Source organism: Vulpes vulpes, chromosome 2 (genome assembly GCF_048418805.1).
Source record: "Vulpes vulpes isolate BD-2025 chromosome 2, VulVul3, whole genome shotgun sequence".
NCBI classification, from domain to species: Eukaryota; Metazoa; Chordata; class Mammalia; order Carnivora; family Canidae; genus Vulpes; species Vulpes vulpes.
The window spans coordinates 41,193,973-41,210,141 of NC_132781.1; the positions used below are offsets into that span (position 1 = coordinate 41,193,973).

Sequence of the window (16,169 nt, forward strand, 5' to 3'; positions counted from 1 at the left end):
ACACAAAAATGTGCTGGCCAGACCAGCCTGTCAACAAGAACCTCAGCTCACCAGGAGGCTTTCAATCCAAGGTTACTTAGTATCAGCAGCAGAGGCTGTCCTGACCACCACCCACCTGCCAGCCGGCCACGCCAGCTTTGCCTCCAGGAAGCCACAGACCTCTGAGCCGCCAAGTTAAATGAACAGGTAGGCTCATTCCTGGGAACACTGCCGAGGGCAGTCACGCAACATGGTCCCCGATCTCCTGGGACCCTGCAGGCAGCCAGAGTCGTGGTGCTTTAAGAAGGCAGACCCTGCAGGCTGGCAGTGGCAGACAGGCACACTGCTCTGAGCTGGATCTCCGGCTGGCACAGGTGGACAGGCCCTGGCTGCAGGCGAAGGGAGGGTGGGCAGAGGTGCAGCCCCTTCCCTTTGGCAGGGTAGGAAGGAAGGATCAGGGGCGGCCCCACCCACCAAGCCCCAGGGAGCCCACCTGTCACCTCAGACTATGTTTGCATCTCATTCCCAGATTGCCACTCTGGGCGCCAGTCATTTTGCTCCAGCACCACATTCTGCATCTGCAGAGGCTGAGTTGGTTTATTTAAAAAACACAGAAGCTGAGGAAGTGGGAGTTTTGCTCTTCCTGTAAAGGGCCTCAGGTAGTCAAGCTTCTCCTCTACCACTTTCCTGCTTCTGCTCAGACATCCTTCCTGCAAGAAATTTTGTTAAGTGCTAAGGTTATCAGTAGCAAGAATCAAACCACTAGAAGCTTGCAGGAACTAAAAATATCAGCTCACTCATATGCCAGGCAGAGTTTGAAGTGCTTTTCATACATTTACATGGTGCTCCACAGAACCACCTTTAGAGGGAGGGACAAGCATCCTCCTCGTTTTACCTCCGAGAAATGAGAGGCAGAGAGGGTAAATAGCCTAAGATTCCAAAAGTAGCCACTGGCCAAGGCAGAATTTGAACACGGGCCACCCGACTCAGGAGCCCAGCCTCCTGGCCACCACACTATCCTGCCTCCCTGGCTGTCTAACCATCCAGCAGGCGGCAATTGAGCACATGTCAGAAGCCACCCTGGGCTCAGCAGGTGGAAGGGGCTCATTTTATGCTCACCCTTACCCCACAGAGGCTCAGAAAGCTAGGGTGGGCGGATCCGGTTTAGCAGTGGTTTAGCACGGCCTTCAGCCCAGGGTGTGATCCTGGAGACCTGGGGTCGAGTCCCACATCGGGCTTCCTGCGTGGACCCTGCTTCTCCCTCTTCCCCGTGTCTCTGCCTCTCTCTCTGTCTCTGTGTCCCTCATGAATAAATAAATAAAATTTTTAAAAAAAGAAAGAAAGATAGAAAGAAAGCTGAGGTGGCTTGCCTGACGTCCCAGAATGAGCAAATGGCGGGGCCAGGGTCTAGACTCCAAAACGTTTTTTACTACTTGAAGAAAAGAGGCCTTGGATAGCTGAGCACGGGATGGAGGCACCTGGGTTTTGAGGCGGGTACTTCTCTCAGGAAAACCAGGGAGCAGGAAGGAGACACCTATTCCTATTGTCTCTCCTCTCTGAAGAGGGAGACCAATGTCTGGTGACAAGAGTGGACTCTGCCACCTGCCACCCCTTGCCGACCCCATACCCCGAGTTGGCTGCAGACCACACTGGCTACTGGAAGCACAGGTTCCCTTTTCAACACTGTGAGGCTTGCTGTGATAGCAGATGACTCAAGAGAGCAGGAGCTCCCACCCACTCTCCCACACTCGAGTTCTGTGCAGGCCTTCCTCTTTCTGGTCCCTTAAGGAAGAAAGGCTCCCAGAAGCAGGGCCACAGCTATCAATAAGCCACAGAGCTTTGTTTTCATTTGAATCATGTTTACATTGCTGGAAAGAACCTACTTGTCTGGGAAGATAAAACAGTTTAAATCAATTGAGAATATGACCAATAGTCAGAAAATTTCCCATTTCTTGAAAGAAGTCAAGAAGCAGGATTGGAAACGTTGGCATTACTAGTACCAGCCTGCCAGATGGGGCCGAAGCCAGAGGTCACACAGACACACAGCTCTGGACCTCCAGGCAAACCCCCAAGGATGCACACGTTTCTGGTTGTCCCCTTTCTCCCTGCAGACACACACACACATTCTCTATCTCTCAGACCCGAAGCTGCTGCCCAGGTGGATGCGTGCCTCTGCTAAGCTTCTCAGGAGACCAGGGCACAGAAGTGGAAACAAAAGGAAGGCCTGAGCAACCGTGGGGCTCAGGGAGGCTGGGAGTCCAAGGAGGAGATGATGATGGGGAGCCCAGCCAGAGTCTGGGTCCCGAATACTGGACCTGTTGTGCCCCTGCTGGTGCGGACTGGTGGGGACAGGGAGACGGCCCAGGCGGATTCTGCTGGGACTGATCTGCGTGCTGGAAATAACACCGGCAAGAGTGGTTTCCACACTCACGGGGACAGGCTTAACGCGACCTGACCCAGGCTGAGAGCAGGAAAGTCCACAGCAGCCATGACCACCCGCAGACACTTCTTCTCAAGAAATGCTTCTGCCCAAACTCTCAACAGCAAGGGTTTGCAGAGGACAGGGCAATGAAATGCGTTTTGTGTCTGTGGACTCCTAATCTCAACTGTGTGCTCTTCATCTCCTCCTGTTCTCCTGGGGTCAGAGCGCTCACTCGGCAGCACCGGACACCCCCAATCTCTCTGAGCATGACCCTGGACCCTGCCTGGCTCCCTCTCTGACCCCAGCAGCCTCCCTGCACTTCAGTGGACACAGCTCATTGGTCCGACCACAGGGCCTTTGCAGTGGCTGCTCCCTCTGCCTGAACCTCTTTTTTCAAGGCATCACCTTCTCAGCGAGGACTTCCCTGCCCACCCTGTTTAAGTCCACAACACCCACTGCCCTGCTTGCCCTCCTGCTGCTTGGAGCACCACACATCTTCCCTGCCTGCTGGCCATCAGTCATGTGAGCTCCATGAAGGCAGGAGCCATTGCTACTGTTTGCTGCCACAGCCCGGAACGGAATCTAGCACCAATCAGATGCTCCAAGTATTTGAGGGCGGAACTGCCAGTTCTGGGCCATGTGCTGGGTGGGGGCTGGGCAAACAGAAATGGGGAAAGGTCTACTTACTCCCCGGAATGCCATCTGAGGGAGGAGCTTGCCATACCACATCTGGGAGGTGAGCACACAGTGTCCAGTGAGACGCAAGGTGGGCCGCCAAATCAACGTGCTCATCTTGTCATGCCCAGCTGACCGTGGGGCAGGACTACCTAATGCAGCTGGAAGACCAGGCAGGGGGAAGACCCAAGCAGTCCTCCTCCTTGGAAAGCCAGTGATTTGATACCATCAATGCCCTGTTCCTGAGTCAAGAGCCAACAGAGCAGACCCAGAGGAAAAAAAGAGCACAACCCCAGGGATTCTACATGCCCGGCAAAGCCAAGGCACTGTGCCCCACTGCCAGCACCAGGCAGCAGGCAGATCAGAAAAAGTTGCCTCCTTTTCAAAATGCAACGAGCCCTGTGGCAGGAGACAGAGAACAGAGCCAGAGAGTGGGCACCCTGTGCCCCCAGGCTGTCCCTCCTCCATCCGAGGTCCTGAGAGATCTGTCTTCAGGAATCACTCAACTGGTATTTTATTGGGAGCCTTTTTCACTCTTTCCACCTCTACCTCCTCCTGACCCACAGCTCAAATATATAAACTGAAGTAGAACTGTGAGCAAGACCAGTTGTGAAACATCCCTTGGCATAAAAGGCCACCTCAAAAGAGGGGACTGCCAGCCCTTAGGAAAGGCAGTTTCTAGCCACCAGGAGGGGGACGGGGAGAATGCAAGAAGGTGAGAGCCAGGAGGGCTCCATAGAAAGCCTTAGATGTGGAAAGAGTTTGTCCCACCAGGAGGAAAAGGGGCTAGTAGTCCACGAAGGGGCTAGTGTGCTGAGGGAGAGAGGGAGGGGCACAGTGCTCTGAAGAGCAGGAAGGATGGGCAAGTATGGGGGCCAGTGGGATATCCACCAGAAAGTTCTTATGCTGCAGCCCAGAGCCTCCCCAAGGCAAGGTGTTCCCAGCCTCCTGATTTTTTTTCTTTCCTTACTTGATGACAGGGCCTTTTTACGGACAGGCTCTAGGTAGTCTCTCCCACTGGTCTTCCTTGGGGCAAAGGTCACACCTCCTGCCTGCTCACCTGGTCAGGCCAGTCAAGTCCCTCCCAAGGCACAGTCTTATCTCTCTGCTGAATTTAGTCATGTGCCCCACCCCCTCCACCAAAGCCTGGGGTCCTCCAAATGACAAAGCTGTTCCCCAGCAGGCACTCCCCAAGTTGCGATGGCTGCTACCAGTCCAAGTTCTTCCCTGGCTTCCCTCCTTCCTCCAGGCCACATGCCTCCACCAAAGTCCCAGGGATCTCAGGGGGATTAATGTGCCTGGGGGTACAGGGGAGCTGGGCAGGGTACAATGTAACCCAGGTTTTCAGTCTCCTTACCGCCTGCAAACGCTTTAGGGGCAGGGCAGTGCCCCTGTATACTAGCACCTGGGCATGTAAGCAGCATTTCAGGATTGCCAGCTCAGCAGGGTTTGGGCCAGACTATTTTAGTAAGCTTGTGCCTGGCAGGTGGCAAGACCCCAGTCAATGGCAGGGACCCAAGGACTCCACCAAGGCGGAGTTGGACAGTTACAGGGAGGGAGGCAGAGAGCCCTAAGGCAAAGGTCTGATCTACACACAGTTGGTAACCTTCCCTCCTTTGAGATTTCCTTTTCTCTAACCCGGCAGCCCCATTTCACCAGGGGAAGGACCCAGGGATGTCCCACCCCTGTCCTTGGAACCCACAGGATTAGGGAGGACAGGGTTTGGTGGACCATCAGAAACCAGCCCAGAGGTTTGCCAAGGCAAGAAGGGTAGGCTGGGTCCGGGAAGGCAGCCCCCGCACAGTCCTTTGACGAGGAGGTGGCCTGCCAGTAAGGCAAGGAAGGCCGGCTCGCTCAGGGAGAGGGATCTGTGGGAAAGCAGAGGTGGGAGTGGGATGCAGGGCGAAAGGGGTCCCCTGGAGGGTGTGCACCGGTGAGAAGGCGCAGCGTGCCGGGCCAAGTCCAGACCCGGCTCCCTAGCACAGGCACGGGCGGCTCTCCCGAGGCGGCTCCACCGAGACCTCAGGGACGCCGGCCGCCCGGGGGAAGCGGCCGTGGCGGCAGCAGCGACTCGCCGGTCGGCCCGCGGGCTCTGCGCTGGAGGGCAAAGCGCTGGCATCCCACACTCCGGCCTGGGCCTGGCGACGTGGGGCCGGGAAGGGCCGGGCCCTGTCCCCGGAGCTCGAACGCGGCCGGCTGCCCTGCTCGCCCCGCAGAGCCCCCAGGGGGACGCGGGGACCCGCGAACAGGCTCGGCGCAGCCGCCAGCGCTACGGAGAACTTCGCCCGCGCTCAGCCCCCTCCGGGCCCGGCGGAGCCAGCGCAGGGAGCGGGGCGACGCGGGTGCCGGTGCCCGACGCGCAGGAGCGCCGGGAGGGGCCGGGGCAGGGGGCGGGCCAGGACGGCGTCCGGGCGGACCAGCCCACCCGATCCCCCTAAAGACTTTAGAAACCGCGCGGAGGAAGCGGCGCCGTCTCCCGGAGCCCCGGGGCTAGCCCTGTGCAGCCCGCACCTGGGAGCCGGCGGAGGGCCCGGAGGGGCAGCGGGGACCGACGCTTCCCTGCCGGGGCCCAGAGGGCGAGGGCCAAGGCAACCCGACCTCCAGGCCAGGGCCGAGAAGGCGGCCCCTGCCGGGGCGGGAGCTGGCGGCCGGGCTGCGGGTGAAGTTCCGCGCTCTGGCAACTTCCCTGGCCCCGGGGCCGCGGGCCGGGCCAGGTGCGCGCCGCGGGAGCCCGGGGAGCCCGAGCCGCTCGGTGGCCGCTTACCTGGCCTCCGGGGGCGGGCGGGGTGCGCATCCCAGGTCCGGCGGCGGGCGGGCGGGCGGGCGGGCGCGCTGCGGAGGGGCGCGGCGGGCGGGCGGGCTGCGGAGGGGTGCGGCGGGCGGGCGGGCAGGCAGGGGCGCGGCGGGCGGGCGGGCAGGGGCGCGGCGGGCGGGCGGGCGGGCAGGGGCGCAGAGCCGATCCCCGCCGCGCCGCGGCCGCTCGCTCGCTCGCTCGCTCTCCGCACCAGTGGAAGGCGCCGGCCCCGCCCCCACCCGCGCCGTTGCCGGGAGACCCGCGTGGGCCGAAGGGCTCTTTGTATCAAAGCTGCCGTGACATCACGAGGCGCCCCGGCTCCGGGATCGAGGGGGCGGGGCCTCGCGCCGGGGGCGGGGCCGGGGAGGAAGCCGGGCCTGGGAACCCGAGCCTCGGGGGGCGGGGCCCAGGTAGCCCCGCCCCCAAGGTAGGGGCAGGTGGCGGCGGCGGCGCGGCCCAATGGCGGCGCGGCCGAGGGGCGCCCCGGGAGGTGGGGCTCGCCTGGGCCCGCCCGAGCTCGCGCCCGCGCCCGCGCCGCGGGGTGACGGTCGCCCGGGAGTGCGCGGCGCGGGCCCCGGATTCCAGGAGCCCGGTTCTGTGAGCTCGCGCGCCTGCCCGCTCCAGGCTCCTTCGCCGCTGGCCGTCCCCGCCTGCCAGATTCCCGCCAGCGCTTCGGCGCTCACGCTTGCGGACCCGAAGGAAGACCTGCCAGCCCCGCAGCCCCGCAGCGCCGCAGCCCCGCAGCCCCGCAGCCCCGCAGCCCCGCAGCCCCGCGCCCAGCCCCATCACCACCGCCGGCAGCCCGAGTGTGGTGGCTCCCGGATCAACTCTCATCCCGGATCCCACCCACGACTTTCCCAATCTTTTCGTCCCAAGTCAAAAGTTGTATCTATAACCAGCGCAGGAATACGAAGAACCAAGTGGCAACAAGAACTAAAAACATAAAAAAAGAAAGGACCCCTGTGTTGAATCCTAGTAAATGTAAGTAAAAAGTATCCCCCCGCCTTTCCCAACAACGCTTCCCTATGCCCTGGATTAAAGAAGGCCAACGTGGAAAGCAACAAATCATGCGGATGTTTCCTTTTGATTCAATGTTGCATTGTGCACCTGGGGGAAGGGGCTGAGGGATTTATCTTCGAATTGTCTGAGGCCAACGTGAACGCCGCTTTGCCTTCCCTGAGTCCTCACTGACCAACAACGTGGCACTGGAGCGTAGGCAGGGCCTCTGGGCAGCTGGGCGCTTTGGGCCAGCTCCAGCACCAACACACACACAGACACACAAGCACACACACGGTTTTTCGACTTTTCTGCCACCTTCGCTCTGGCTCTTTGCGCTCAACGTCCTCCTCTCCCATATCTCTCCTGCAAACACATTGCCAGCTGCCTCTCTCTGAACCGGGGGCCTGTCTCTGAGGCAAAGCATCTCACTGAGGCTCTCAGATCTACAGGGTTCTCCCCAAAAAGGATGGCATTAGGTAGAGGAGGGCCTCCTGGCAAAGGCTTTGTGCCAGGGGAGGCTAGAGCAATGGGGGTGAGGTGGAAACTCCACCACCGCTGGGCCTCGCCCCCCTGCTTATGCCTTGCAGTTCAGAGAGCTATGTGGGGGGGGGGGGCACAGTCTGTTTCTCACCCTTGTTTGTGTCCACTCCCACTGTCCCTAACACGCAGAAGCAATGTGGTGTATCATAAAGAACACTGGCTTCAGAATCACACAGACTTGGGTTTGAATCCTTGCTAACTCTGAGTCCTAGGACGAGTTATGTAAACCTTCTGAGACTCAGTGTCCTCATCTGTAAAATGGGAATGGTACAATCTACCTCATGAATTGTGCACCCTGGCAGAGGGTACACTTAATTCCAGGCAGTTGTCAACGGTGTGGTGTACGTGCCCTGGGCCTGCTCTGCCTTTGTAGCTCCACCCTGAGACCTTGGCTTGGCCGCTTCCTGTGAGGTTTTAAGGTGTAGCTGCATCCAGGGGGTTCTGTCTTGGTTTCCCCTCTTCCCCTCTGAGTCTCATGTTGCTCCTAAGGGCTATGGGGAACGTGAGAGGACCACCCACAACTGGCAACGGAAGCAGAAGCCTCAGGTGATCGCCACTTTTCTAAGTCCTAGCTTTGTTCTGTTAAAAGTCAGTGAAGAAAAGCAGGCCTTGTCAAGCACCCCCACACACCCCGTCCTCGGGAGGGGTAACCTGATCACCATTTTCAAGAGCTCTGTGGAGGGAGTGGTGCTAGAGGTCCCTCTATTTTTCCCAAAGGTGTGGTGGAAAGAGCAGGATTTGCAGGTATTTGTTCCGAAAAGCGGTGTGACAGAGAGGAGGGTCACAAGATGTGAGCACTGAACACTTCTGAGTCTGAAGCCTGCCTCATTCTACAGCTTACCACGGCAAAGCCATTCACTAATTCTGAGTGTCACCTCTGTGGAACGTTCTATGGAATGACAAGATCTTTCCTCTTCCATTTGTGAGGTTTGAGAGAAATGATAAAATACGCATCTAGGTCAATGTCTTCTGTGCTGCAGGCACTCAATAAACAGTAGCTTTTCGTTATTACCAGCAGCATGAGGGAGCCCCAGTCTGATGCAGTGATTCAGTATATGAGTTGCAGGGCCAGAGCCATGTGTCCTATCTTGGCATTACCACCTTGTAAAAGGTCAGTTGGATAAGTCTAGGCAAGTTTAATTTCTGGTGTCTCAGTTTCCTCATCTGCAAATTGGAGATAATAATAGTATGTATTTCAGGATTATTGTGAGGCTCCAAATAATCAGGACCCATGCATATAAGACTCAAGAACAGGTCTGGCACATAACACCTGTTCAATGAACAGCAGCCACTTCCAATTATATGACAAGAGGCTGGGGAGAACTGAGGCGAGGATTAGAACCTGAAGCAGCTTGTGAAAAGATTCGGAACCCTGACAATTTTTTTAGTGGTAGGGGAGGAGCAGAGGGAGGGGGAGAGAGAATCCCAAGCAGCACGGAGCCCAATGTGGGGCTCAATCTCAAAATCCTGAGATCATGACCTGAGTTGAAATCAAGAGTCAGATGCCCACTCAACTGAGCCACCCAGGCGCCCCAAGAACCCTGACTTTTGGGAAAGGCCCTACATCTTCCACAGGGTTCAGGGAAGCAGTGACAATTTGGGGTTGGGGAGGAAGGCTCACTGTCTTCTAAAATGGGATGTAGAGCTGAGAGCTCCAGCCCAGGATTCAGTGTTTTTTGTTCAAATGGTGGCTGAGCTGGAGAGAATTAGTAGGGAAATGTAGTCCTGCCTCTGAGCACAACCCCACCTATGGGACTAGAGACAAGAAGAAGGATCTTGCATTAGCTACCCTGGTTCCTTAGCATAGTTGTGTTTTAGATGTTAAAGAACCAAGCCATTTTAAGCTAGGAAGGCTCTCTGGATAAACATCTAATGTGCTCTTCCCCCATTTTATGGATGGGAAGATGGAGGCTCAGAGAAGGCTAGGATTTGTCCAAACCACACATGGAGGTACCATATGAGCGGTGTTCCCGGCTGCCTGTGCAAGGCCCTCCACTGCCTGCTCCTGCTCTGGCTGGGATGCTTTACTGAGGGCGATGACAGCAGGGGATGGGGGGCAATGGGCCGCTGATGCCCTCATAGCGCTCACCCGGTGCTGTGAGTCTCTTAAGGGGTCTGACTTGCTGTTTCAGAAGAACAGTCTCATTAAAAACAGAAACCCTCTTCCAGAGAATGTACTCAAGACTAATTTTCAGAGGACAAGTCACTCTGATTAATTCTTTTTATGTCATGAAACTTCTTCTGCCATTATTGATATGAGAGTACTCCCAGGATGTTGAATGCCAAAGCCAGACAGAAGCAGATAGAATGTTGACAAGCAGGAGTTACTAGCCTCCAGAAACTGATGGGGGTGGAAAACACGTGTTCATCTGGGTGAGCCAGGTGAGGGAAGAGAGTCTAGTAAATTCTCTCTGTATCACAGCTATCTAGCTACCTTTGTCTACTTTTGCTGTCACCAGGCAGGAGTTAGCCCAACATCAGATGGTGTACAGAGGCAACATTTTATACACAGGGCCACAGAGAAGACCCACCAAATATATATGACATAATTATGATAGGAAAAGAGCTCCCTGAACGTTACCCAGTGTTGACATTAGCCAAGCAACTGATGCCAACCGACATTAGCCAAATGAACGAACATGGAAATAGTTACACAAATGATACCACAGCTGGAAAAAAAGCATTTGAGCATTAGGTCCAGTGGTTCCTAAATTCACTTCCTTGGAACCTGCAGGTTTCTTTGGAGATCCTGTAGAAGGAGGGGTGCTCCAGGTGAGCCAGAATGGCCCCACTTCCATCCACTTTACATATAGACTTCCACATAAGATCTCATGTAAACAAGGAGTCCCACGGTTTTAAAGTTCCAAATCACTAGTCTAATAAAATCACTCATTACCCAAATAGGGAAACAAGCCCAGAGGCGGAAGATGGCTTCTCTTCTCACCATGGCACAGTCATCGGCAGAGCCGGGATTAGGGCTGGCTCTCAGAACTCTGTCTAGTGATCGGATGGTCATCAGTCACCAACCACAACTGTCAACATCACACACACTGGACTTTACTTCTGCCCAAACAGCTGCACCAGCTACTGTTCTTGGTGTGGTAAAGCCCTCCATGTAGCCGGCTCAGACTCTGCCACAGACACCTGTCTTCCCTCGCCTCCTTTTCAAATGGCCGTTGATAGGATCAGGGAGCATCAGCCCCACCTTTTAGTCTCAGCTTCCACTCCAGGGAACAGATTCAACCTTTGATGTCAGAAGCAATGGCTTTGGAAAGAGAAGTGGGTACTAAGGAAGCAGGCAAAACCCTGGAATTGCAGAGGCCTCTCAACCCCAAAGGAAAGTTGTTCCTCATCTGCCATCTAGAAACAACAGGAGCAAGCCCTGAATCCCAAAGCCCCTTCACTCCAGCAGGGGGCTGGCCAGGGGCCACCGGGACCAGAAGATGTGGTTTAGACAGTGCATCGCTAAGGTCCCTTCCCAATCTACAACCTGGGGCTAGCCCAGGAGCAGATCCTGGAGCCGGGCATGGGAGCCCCTTTCCATTGGCAAACAGATGGATGTTGGTGACTGTCCTTTGGCCAGGACACCTGCAGACTTTGGCCCCAGGCCTGTTTTTCCATATAACGTCTAGCTGGATGCTTTGCAGACGGGGTGGGACTGGGTCCTACTGACTTGCCCCAGCCCAGTGTGCAGAGAGGCCAAGCTCTATTTTTGTCAACCTGTGTACATGTGAACAATGGGTTTTCTTACTCATGCAAACCCAACAGGAGGGGAAAATGGTGAGAAAACTCGCGTTTCCTCTGACTCATTTGACCATCTAGGAGGAGGAGATGGCAGGGGAGGAGGAAGTCAGACCAGGGTGTCTTTGACTTGGATTGGGTGAGAGCAAGGAGGAAAAACTTCCCCTTCTTTCACCGTTGGTAACATCAGGTGGCTGCAAACTCAAGAGCGCAAATAACTCTCCTTTCCTATAGATGCCTCCTCTACACTCCTTGCCTCCTCCTGGCCCAGGTACCTGTGGCTCTGGCTTTTACAAGTTGGTGGTAAAGCAGTAGTTCCCAAAATGCACACTCAACTCACTTGGAGAACGTACAAAAGGTCAAAGCCTAGGTCACAACTGAATCCAAATACCTAGAGTGGGAGCCAGGTGTAGGCAGTGTTTAAAGATCCCAGGTATTTCTGAGTTTAGAAACTCCTTTGCGAAAGGCGGGCCGACCACGGTGGGAGCCAGGGCCGCCACAGGTGAAGGCATCACTTGTTCATCCATCCACCCATCCATCCATCCATCCACCCATCCATCCACAAATATTCAGTGACGATCTCTCTGTGCCAGACTCTGTTCCAGGTCTTGGAGATACAGCTATGAATAAGAAAGCCTCAGTTCTCCTGGAGCTCACATTCCCCTGGGGCAGTCAGACAACAAATAAACGAATCAACGATACATATGGCCCGGGCTATGAAGAAAGCCAAAGCAGGGTAAGAGATCAGAGAGACCTTGGGGATTGGGGTTTGCTTTCATCCTGGGTTTAGGCATCAGGCTTTGTTTCAGGAAGACGTAGCTGCACCCCTGTTCACTGCCCCGGACTTCCTCCTGTTCTCTGGCTAAAAGAGCTTTCACTTGGCAATACTTGAGGTCCTCCCTCCTGTTCCTCGAGGGGCCTTCTGCCCAGCTCTTTCCCTGAAGCAATGTCTTCAGGGCAGCACCTGGCATCCTCTGCACCCAGTGCTCCTGACTCCAAGTTGTGCGAGCAACACCACCTGACTCAGGGCCCGCCCAAGGCAAGGGATCCACCAGGTATTGTTTATGAGCAGCCGACAAGATGGATATTAGGCTTGTGGGGTGTCTGAGAGGTCCATGGAACTGGAGGGAACACTAAACTAAGTTTTAGAAGACTTCCAGAAGACCTAGAGTTAAGGCCTGGCTCTGCCACTTTCTGGCAAAGGGGACGTCAATTCACCTTGCCAAGTCTCCGTTTCCTCTTCAGTCCAATGGGGAGAGTGTGACCAACTTTGTAAGACTGGGATCTGCATTAATAAAGGTCAAGGAGTGCCTGGGTGGCTCAGTCAGTTAGGCATGTGCCTTTGGCTCAGGTCATGATCTCAGGGTCCTGGGGTGGAGCCCCACAGAGAGTTCTGTGCTCAGTGGGGAGTCTGCTTCTCCTTCTCCCTCTGCCCTTCCTCCCACTCATGTTGTCTCTTTCTCTCAAATAAATAAATAGAATCCTTTTTAAAAAAAAAAAAAAAAAAGGTCAAACAACAACAAACAAACAAGAAAAGAGGTATCACAACACAAAAATTACTCATATAAATATTTGAGAAATTAAGATGTGATCATGGCTTCTCTAATATATAAATTTCATTTAAAAAATTGATGCCAAAACTTGGAGAAAAAAGAAAATGTCAAAGACTTCTGGAAAGTGTTCTGCAAATATGAGGACTTTTTAGAAATTCTCATCATCTAAGCCTCTATAGACACAAAATCACAGTGCAGTAAAGCTGGTAGAGATCCAGGAAACAGGCCTTGAGAGGCAACATGACTTGCCCATAGTCTCAAAGCTTGTTAATGGCAGAGGATCCACACTGACCTCAGAAAGGGGGGTGGCTGGGAAGAGACTGGGGATGATGTTTTAGTATCTTGCCTTGACAAACTCCTATTTATCCTTCAAAACCCTAATCAGGTGTGACCTGCCAAGTGACACCTTCTCTATCTCTTCCACTGAGAATAAATTACTCCTTGGCTTCATGATCTCCATCTCCCAAACGCAACCCGTGAGGGACACACTGTGTTGCTGGGATTAGCCTCCTATCAGACCCCCCACCACACTAATTCCTGAGAGCAGGGTCCACATCCCTAGTGTCTTTGGACTCCAGCTGCTAACAAATCTGGCACATAGGAGGCACTTGAGGTATGTTGGAGGCCCTGAGTGGGAGTAAGGATCACTCACACATAAATGGCCTGATTAGTCACAAATTCGCAGGAATATTTTCTGATGTTCCTGAGATGGGCATTTAAAAGGAGAGAAACAAGGAAATAAGAAAGGCCATCATCAAGATCCAGTTGCCCTCTTCCCAGAACGTATCCGATCTAAGCTCTAAGGAGACATCCCTCTCCCTCATGCAAGCCCTGAAAACAAAGAGAGATCATTTCCCTACAGCTTATGACCAGAGCGGCTACCAATTATTGAAGGTCTATTGTATACCAGTCACTTCATTTCTTCTCATTTATCTTAGTCTGACTGTCTGTGGATAGATGTTACTGCACCCATATAACAGATGAGGAAACCCGAGGCTCAGGAGGGTTGAGTGACATGGCCAGAGTGGCAGAGCCAGGACTGGCACTCAGATCTGCTGGCCCATGTCCAGATCTCCCTGCCGCCTCTCTTACTGTGCAGCCAGCTTAATGACAGCAACTAGACTCGTCTGGAAAGCAGCAGAAATTAATTAATCAGGATGACGAAAGTCCGTGAGCAAGTAAGGGCCTCACACCTCCCTTCATCATCGTTGGGGAGGTGTACACTATCCAGCTGGACATTATATATTTTATTTTTATTTTTAAAGATTTTATCTATCTATTCATGGGAGACACACAGAGAGAGAGAGGCAGAGACACAGGCAGAGGGAGAAGCAGGCTCCACGCAGGGAGCCCGATGTGGGACTCAATCCTGACCCTGGGATCACGCCCTAAGCCAAAAGCAGACGCTCAACCCCTGAGCCACCCAGGCGTCCCAGGTGGACATTATTTTAATGAGTTGCAGCCCACACCAGGCCTCTGCCATTCACCAACATGCACCTCTGCAATACCCCCTGGGGAGTGGCCTGCCCATGAGGGTGGGATGCCTGCCTGCCCCGCTGAGTGTATTAGGGTGGAGGGCTGGGCACCCTTCTGCTGCTGACTTGGCCACTGCTTCCTGCCCCAGTTCCCAACCCAGGGAAAGACACCCTGGCATTTCCCCAGGGTGCTGCTGGATGACAGGAGCAGGATGGATGGGCCACGGCTCCTGGGGAGACAGAGGGATAAGGTATTTGTTGCTTCCAAAAAATGTGTTTTGTGGAGTCTCTACCCCACCCTGACAGCAAGAAAGTGCTCTGTGGTCAAATGGACCAGCGACATTCTTCACTCCTCCTCAGAGATGTCACAGAGCATGCTGGCACTAGAGAAACCTGCCCAGCTCTGTTGTAACCTTCAGGCTCTTCAGCTTTGGACAGGCCCCTTGTCATTTTACACCTACCAACACCAGGGACTCCGCATTGCAAGGCATACACTTGGAAAAACAATGTACCAGGCTCCCAGCGCACACCCGCACAGAATAACTAGATGTTACTATCTTCATTTTATTAATAGCAAACGCCTACATAGCACTTACTATGTGCCAGGCTCTGTTCCATGTGCTTCACATGATATTAACTCATTCAATCCTCACAGCAACCCTAGGAGGCAAGTACTATCCCCAGGTCATAGATAGGGAAACTGAGGCTCCAGGAAGTGACTCAAGGACATAAACCTAGTAAGTGAAAAGCCAGGATTCCAGCCCAGACAGCTGGCTCCAGAGACCACGCACCTAACCATGACGCTATGAAGAAAGGGAGGCACGGGTCTCTAGGCTAACTTCCTGAAGTAACCAGAGTGGGGCCGAAACCATTCATTCACTCGCTATTCATTTACTCAAACAGCACGTACCGAGCAGAAGCTGCAGGCCAGGCACCGTGCCGGCCACCTGGAGATAGAAGAACAAGGTGCAATCCCGCCTGGAGCTACTGGACGCCTGTCCAGGCCTCTGTGACCCCAGAGTGCAGCTCTGCTCTCTGCCACGATGGGCGCCGAAGGCCGTGTGCTCAGCGGGCTGCCCTTCCAGCCTTTGGCATGTGTGCACACATGTGCGTGCTGGTGTGTGAGCTCACCAGAGAGGCCCTACCCTCGAGATGCTGGGGTCCAGAGGCTGCCCAGGCAGGCATCCTGACAGCCTCCAGACAGTGGCTCGGGCTGTCGGGGGAGGGGGGGGACACGGTCCCACACCCAGCTCTTCTCACGTCCAGCCCAGACTCCATCCTTGGCCCCACGGTCCCGCATTCCCCGCTGGGTCACCCCACCTTCAGCTGCTCCCCAGCAGGGTGCGGCCCGTGAGGCCCTCTGGGCGCCCCCACCATGGTCACTGCCCCTCCTCACCGTCCCGTGGGCGCTCTGCCTCCCTCCTCCCAGACTGCCTTCGGGCCCCCACACAAGGGACCCTCCAGCCAGGCGGTACTTGATCTCAGGAAATCAGACCTGCTCCTGGGTGGAGAATAACCCTTAGACAAGGATGGCAGAGGATGAAGACGACTTCACCTCTTTCTTCAGGTCAGGAAGGCAAACACTGTAGGGCTTGTAATTCCACATTAAAAACAAACACAGTCCCTCCTAAATTATCTTGGTGATGCTAGAATGAAAACCACCCAAAACCCACAAAAAAACAAGCCGCCCCATAAATGACAGAAGCAGGGCTGTGGGTTCTCTGCTCTGAGAAGGGAGGGCGTGGGCAGCCCCGTCCTGGGGGTGGTTCCTGGAGGGCCCGGGGCCAGCAGCTCGCTTGGACCTGCCCAGGATGGGCTGTGCCGGCCCGGAATAAACAGGCAGCCGCAGCAGCAGACGGAACGACTGGAGCCGGCTCGGGCACACACACCTCCCTTGTGGCTCCCCTTGCAGGGCTGGGCTCGGCAGAGGGAAACCAAAGACGCCTGGCCCCAGGACACTGAGCCAGTGTGTTCCTCTCACTCAGAGGAAA

The 16,169-nt window shown here is 55.1% G+C and overlaps 1 protein-coding gene across 4 annotated transcripts in view; it reads right to left on the minus strand.

The window, feature by feature from the left end:
* Nucleotides 1-16,169, minus strand: part of RAB11FIP4 (RAB11 family interacting protein 4) — a 117,707-nt gene that overhangs the window by 32,401 nt on the left and 69,137 nt on the right. Inside the window, exon 1 of one of the 4 annotated variants that reach the window (XM_072747750.1) lies at nucleotides 5,841-5,938. The exons of the other annotated variants lie outside the window; for them this stretch is intronic. Coding sequence (XP_072603851.1) covers nucleotides 5,841-5,870 — 30 coding nt within the window. The 5' untranslated portion in view covers nucleotides 5,871-5,938. Of the gene's footprint in view, nucleotides 1-5,840; nucleotides 5,939-16,169 lie in introns of those variants that run through there. 4 annotated transcript variants of the gene reach the window in all.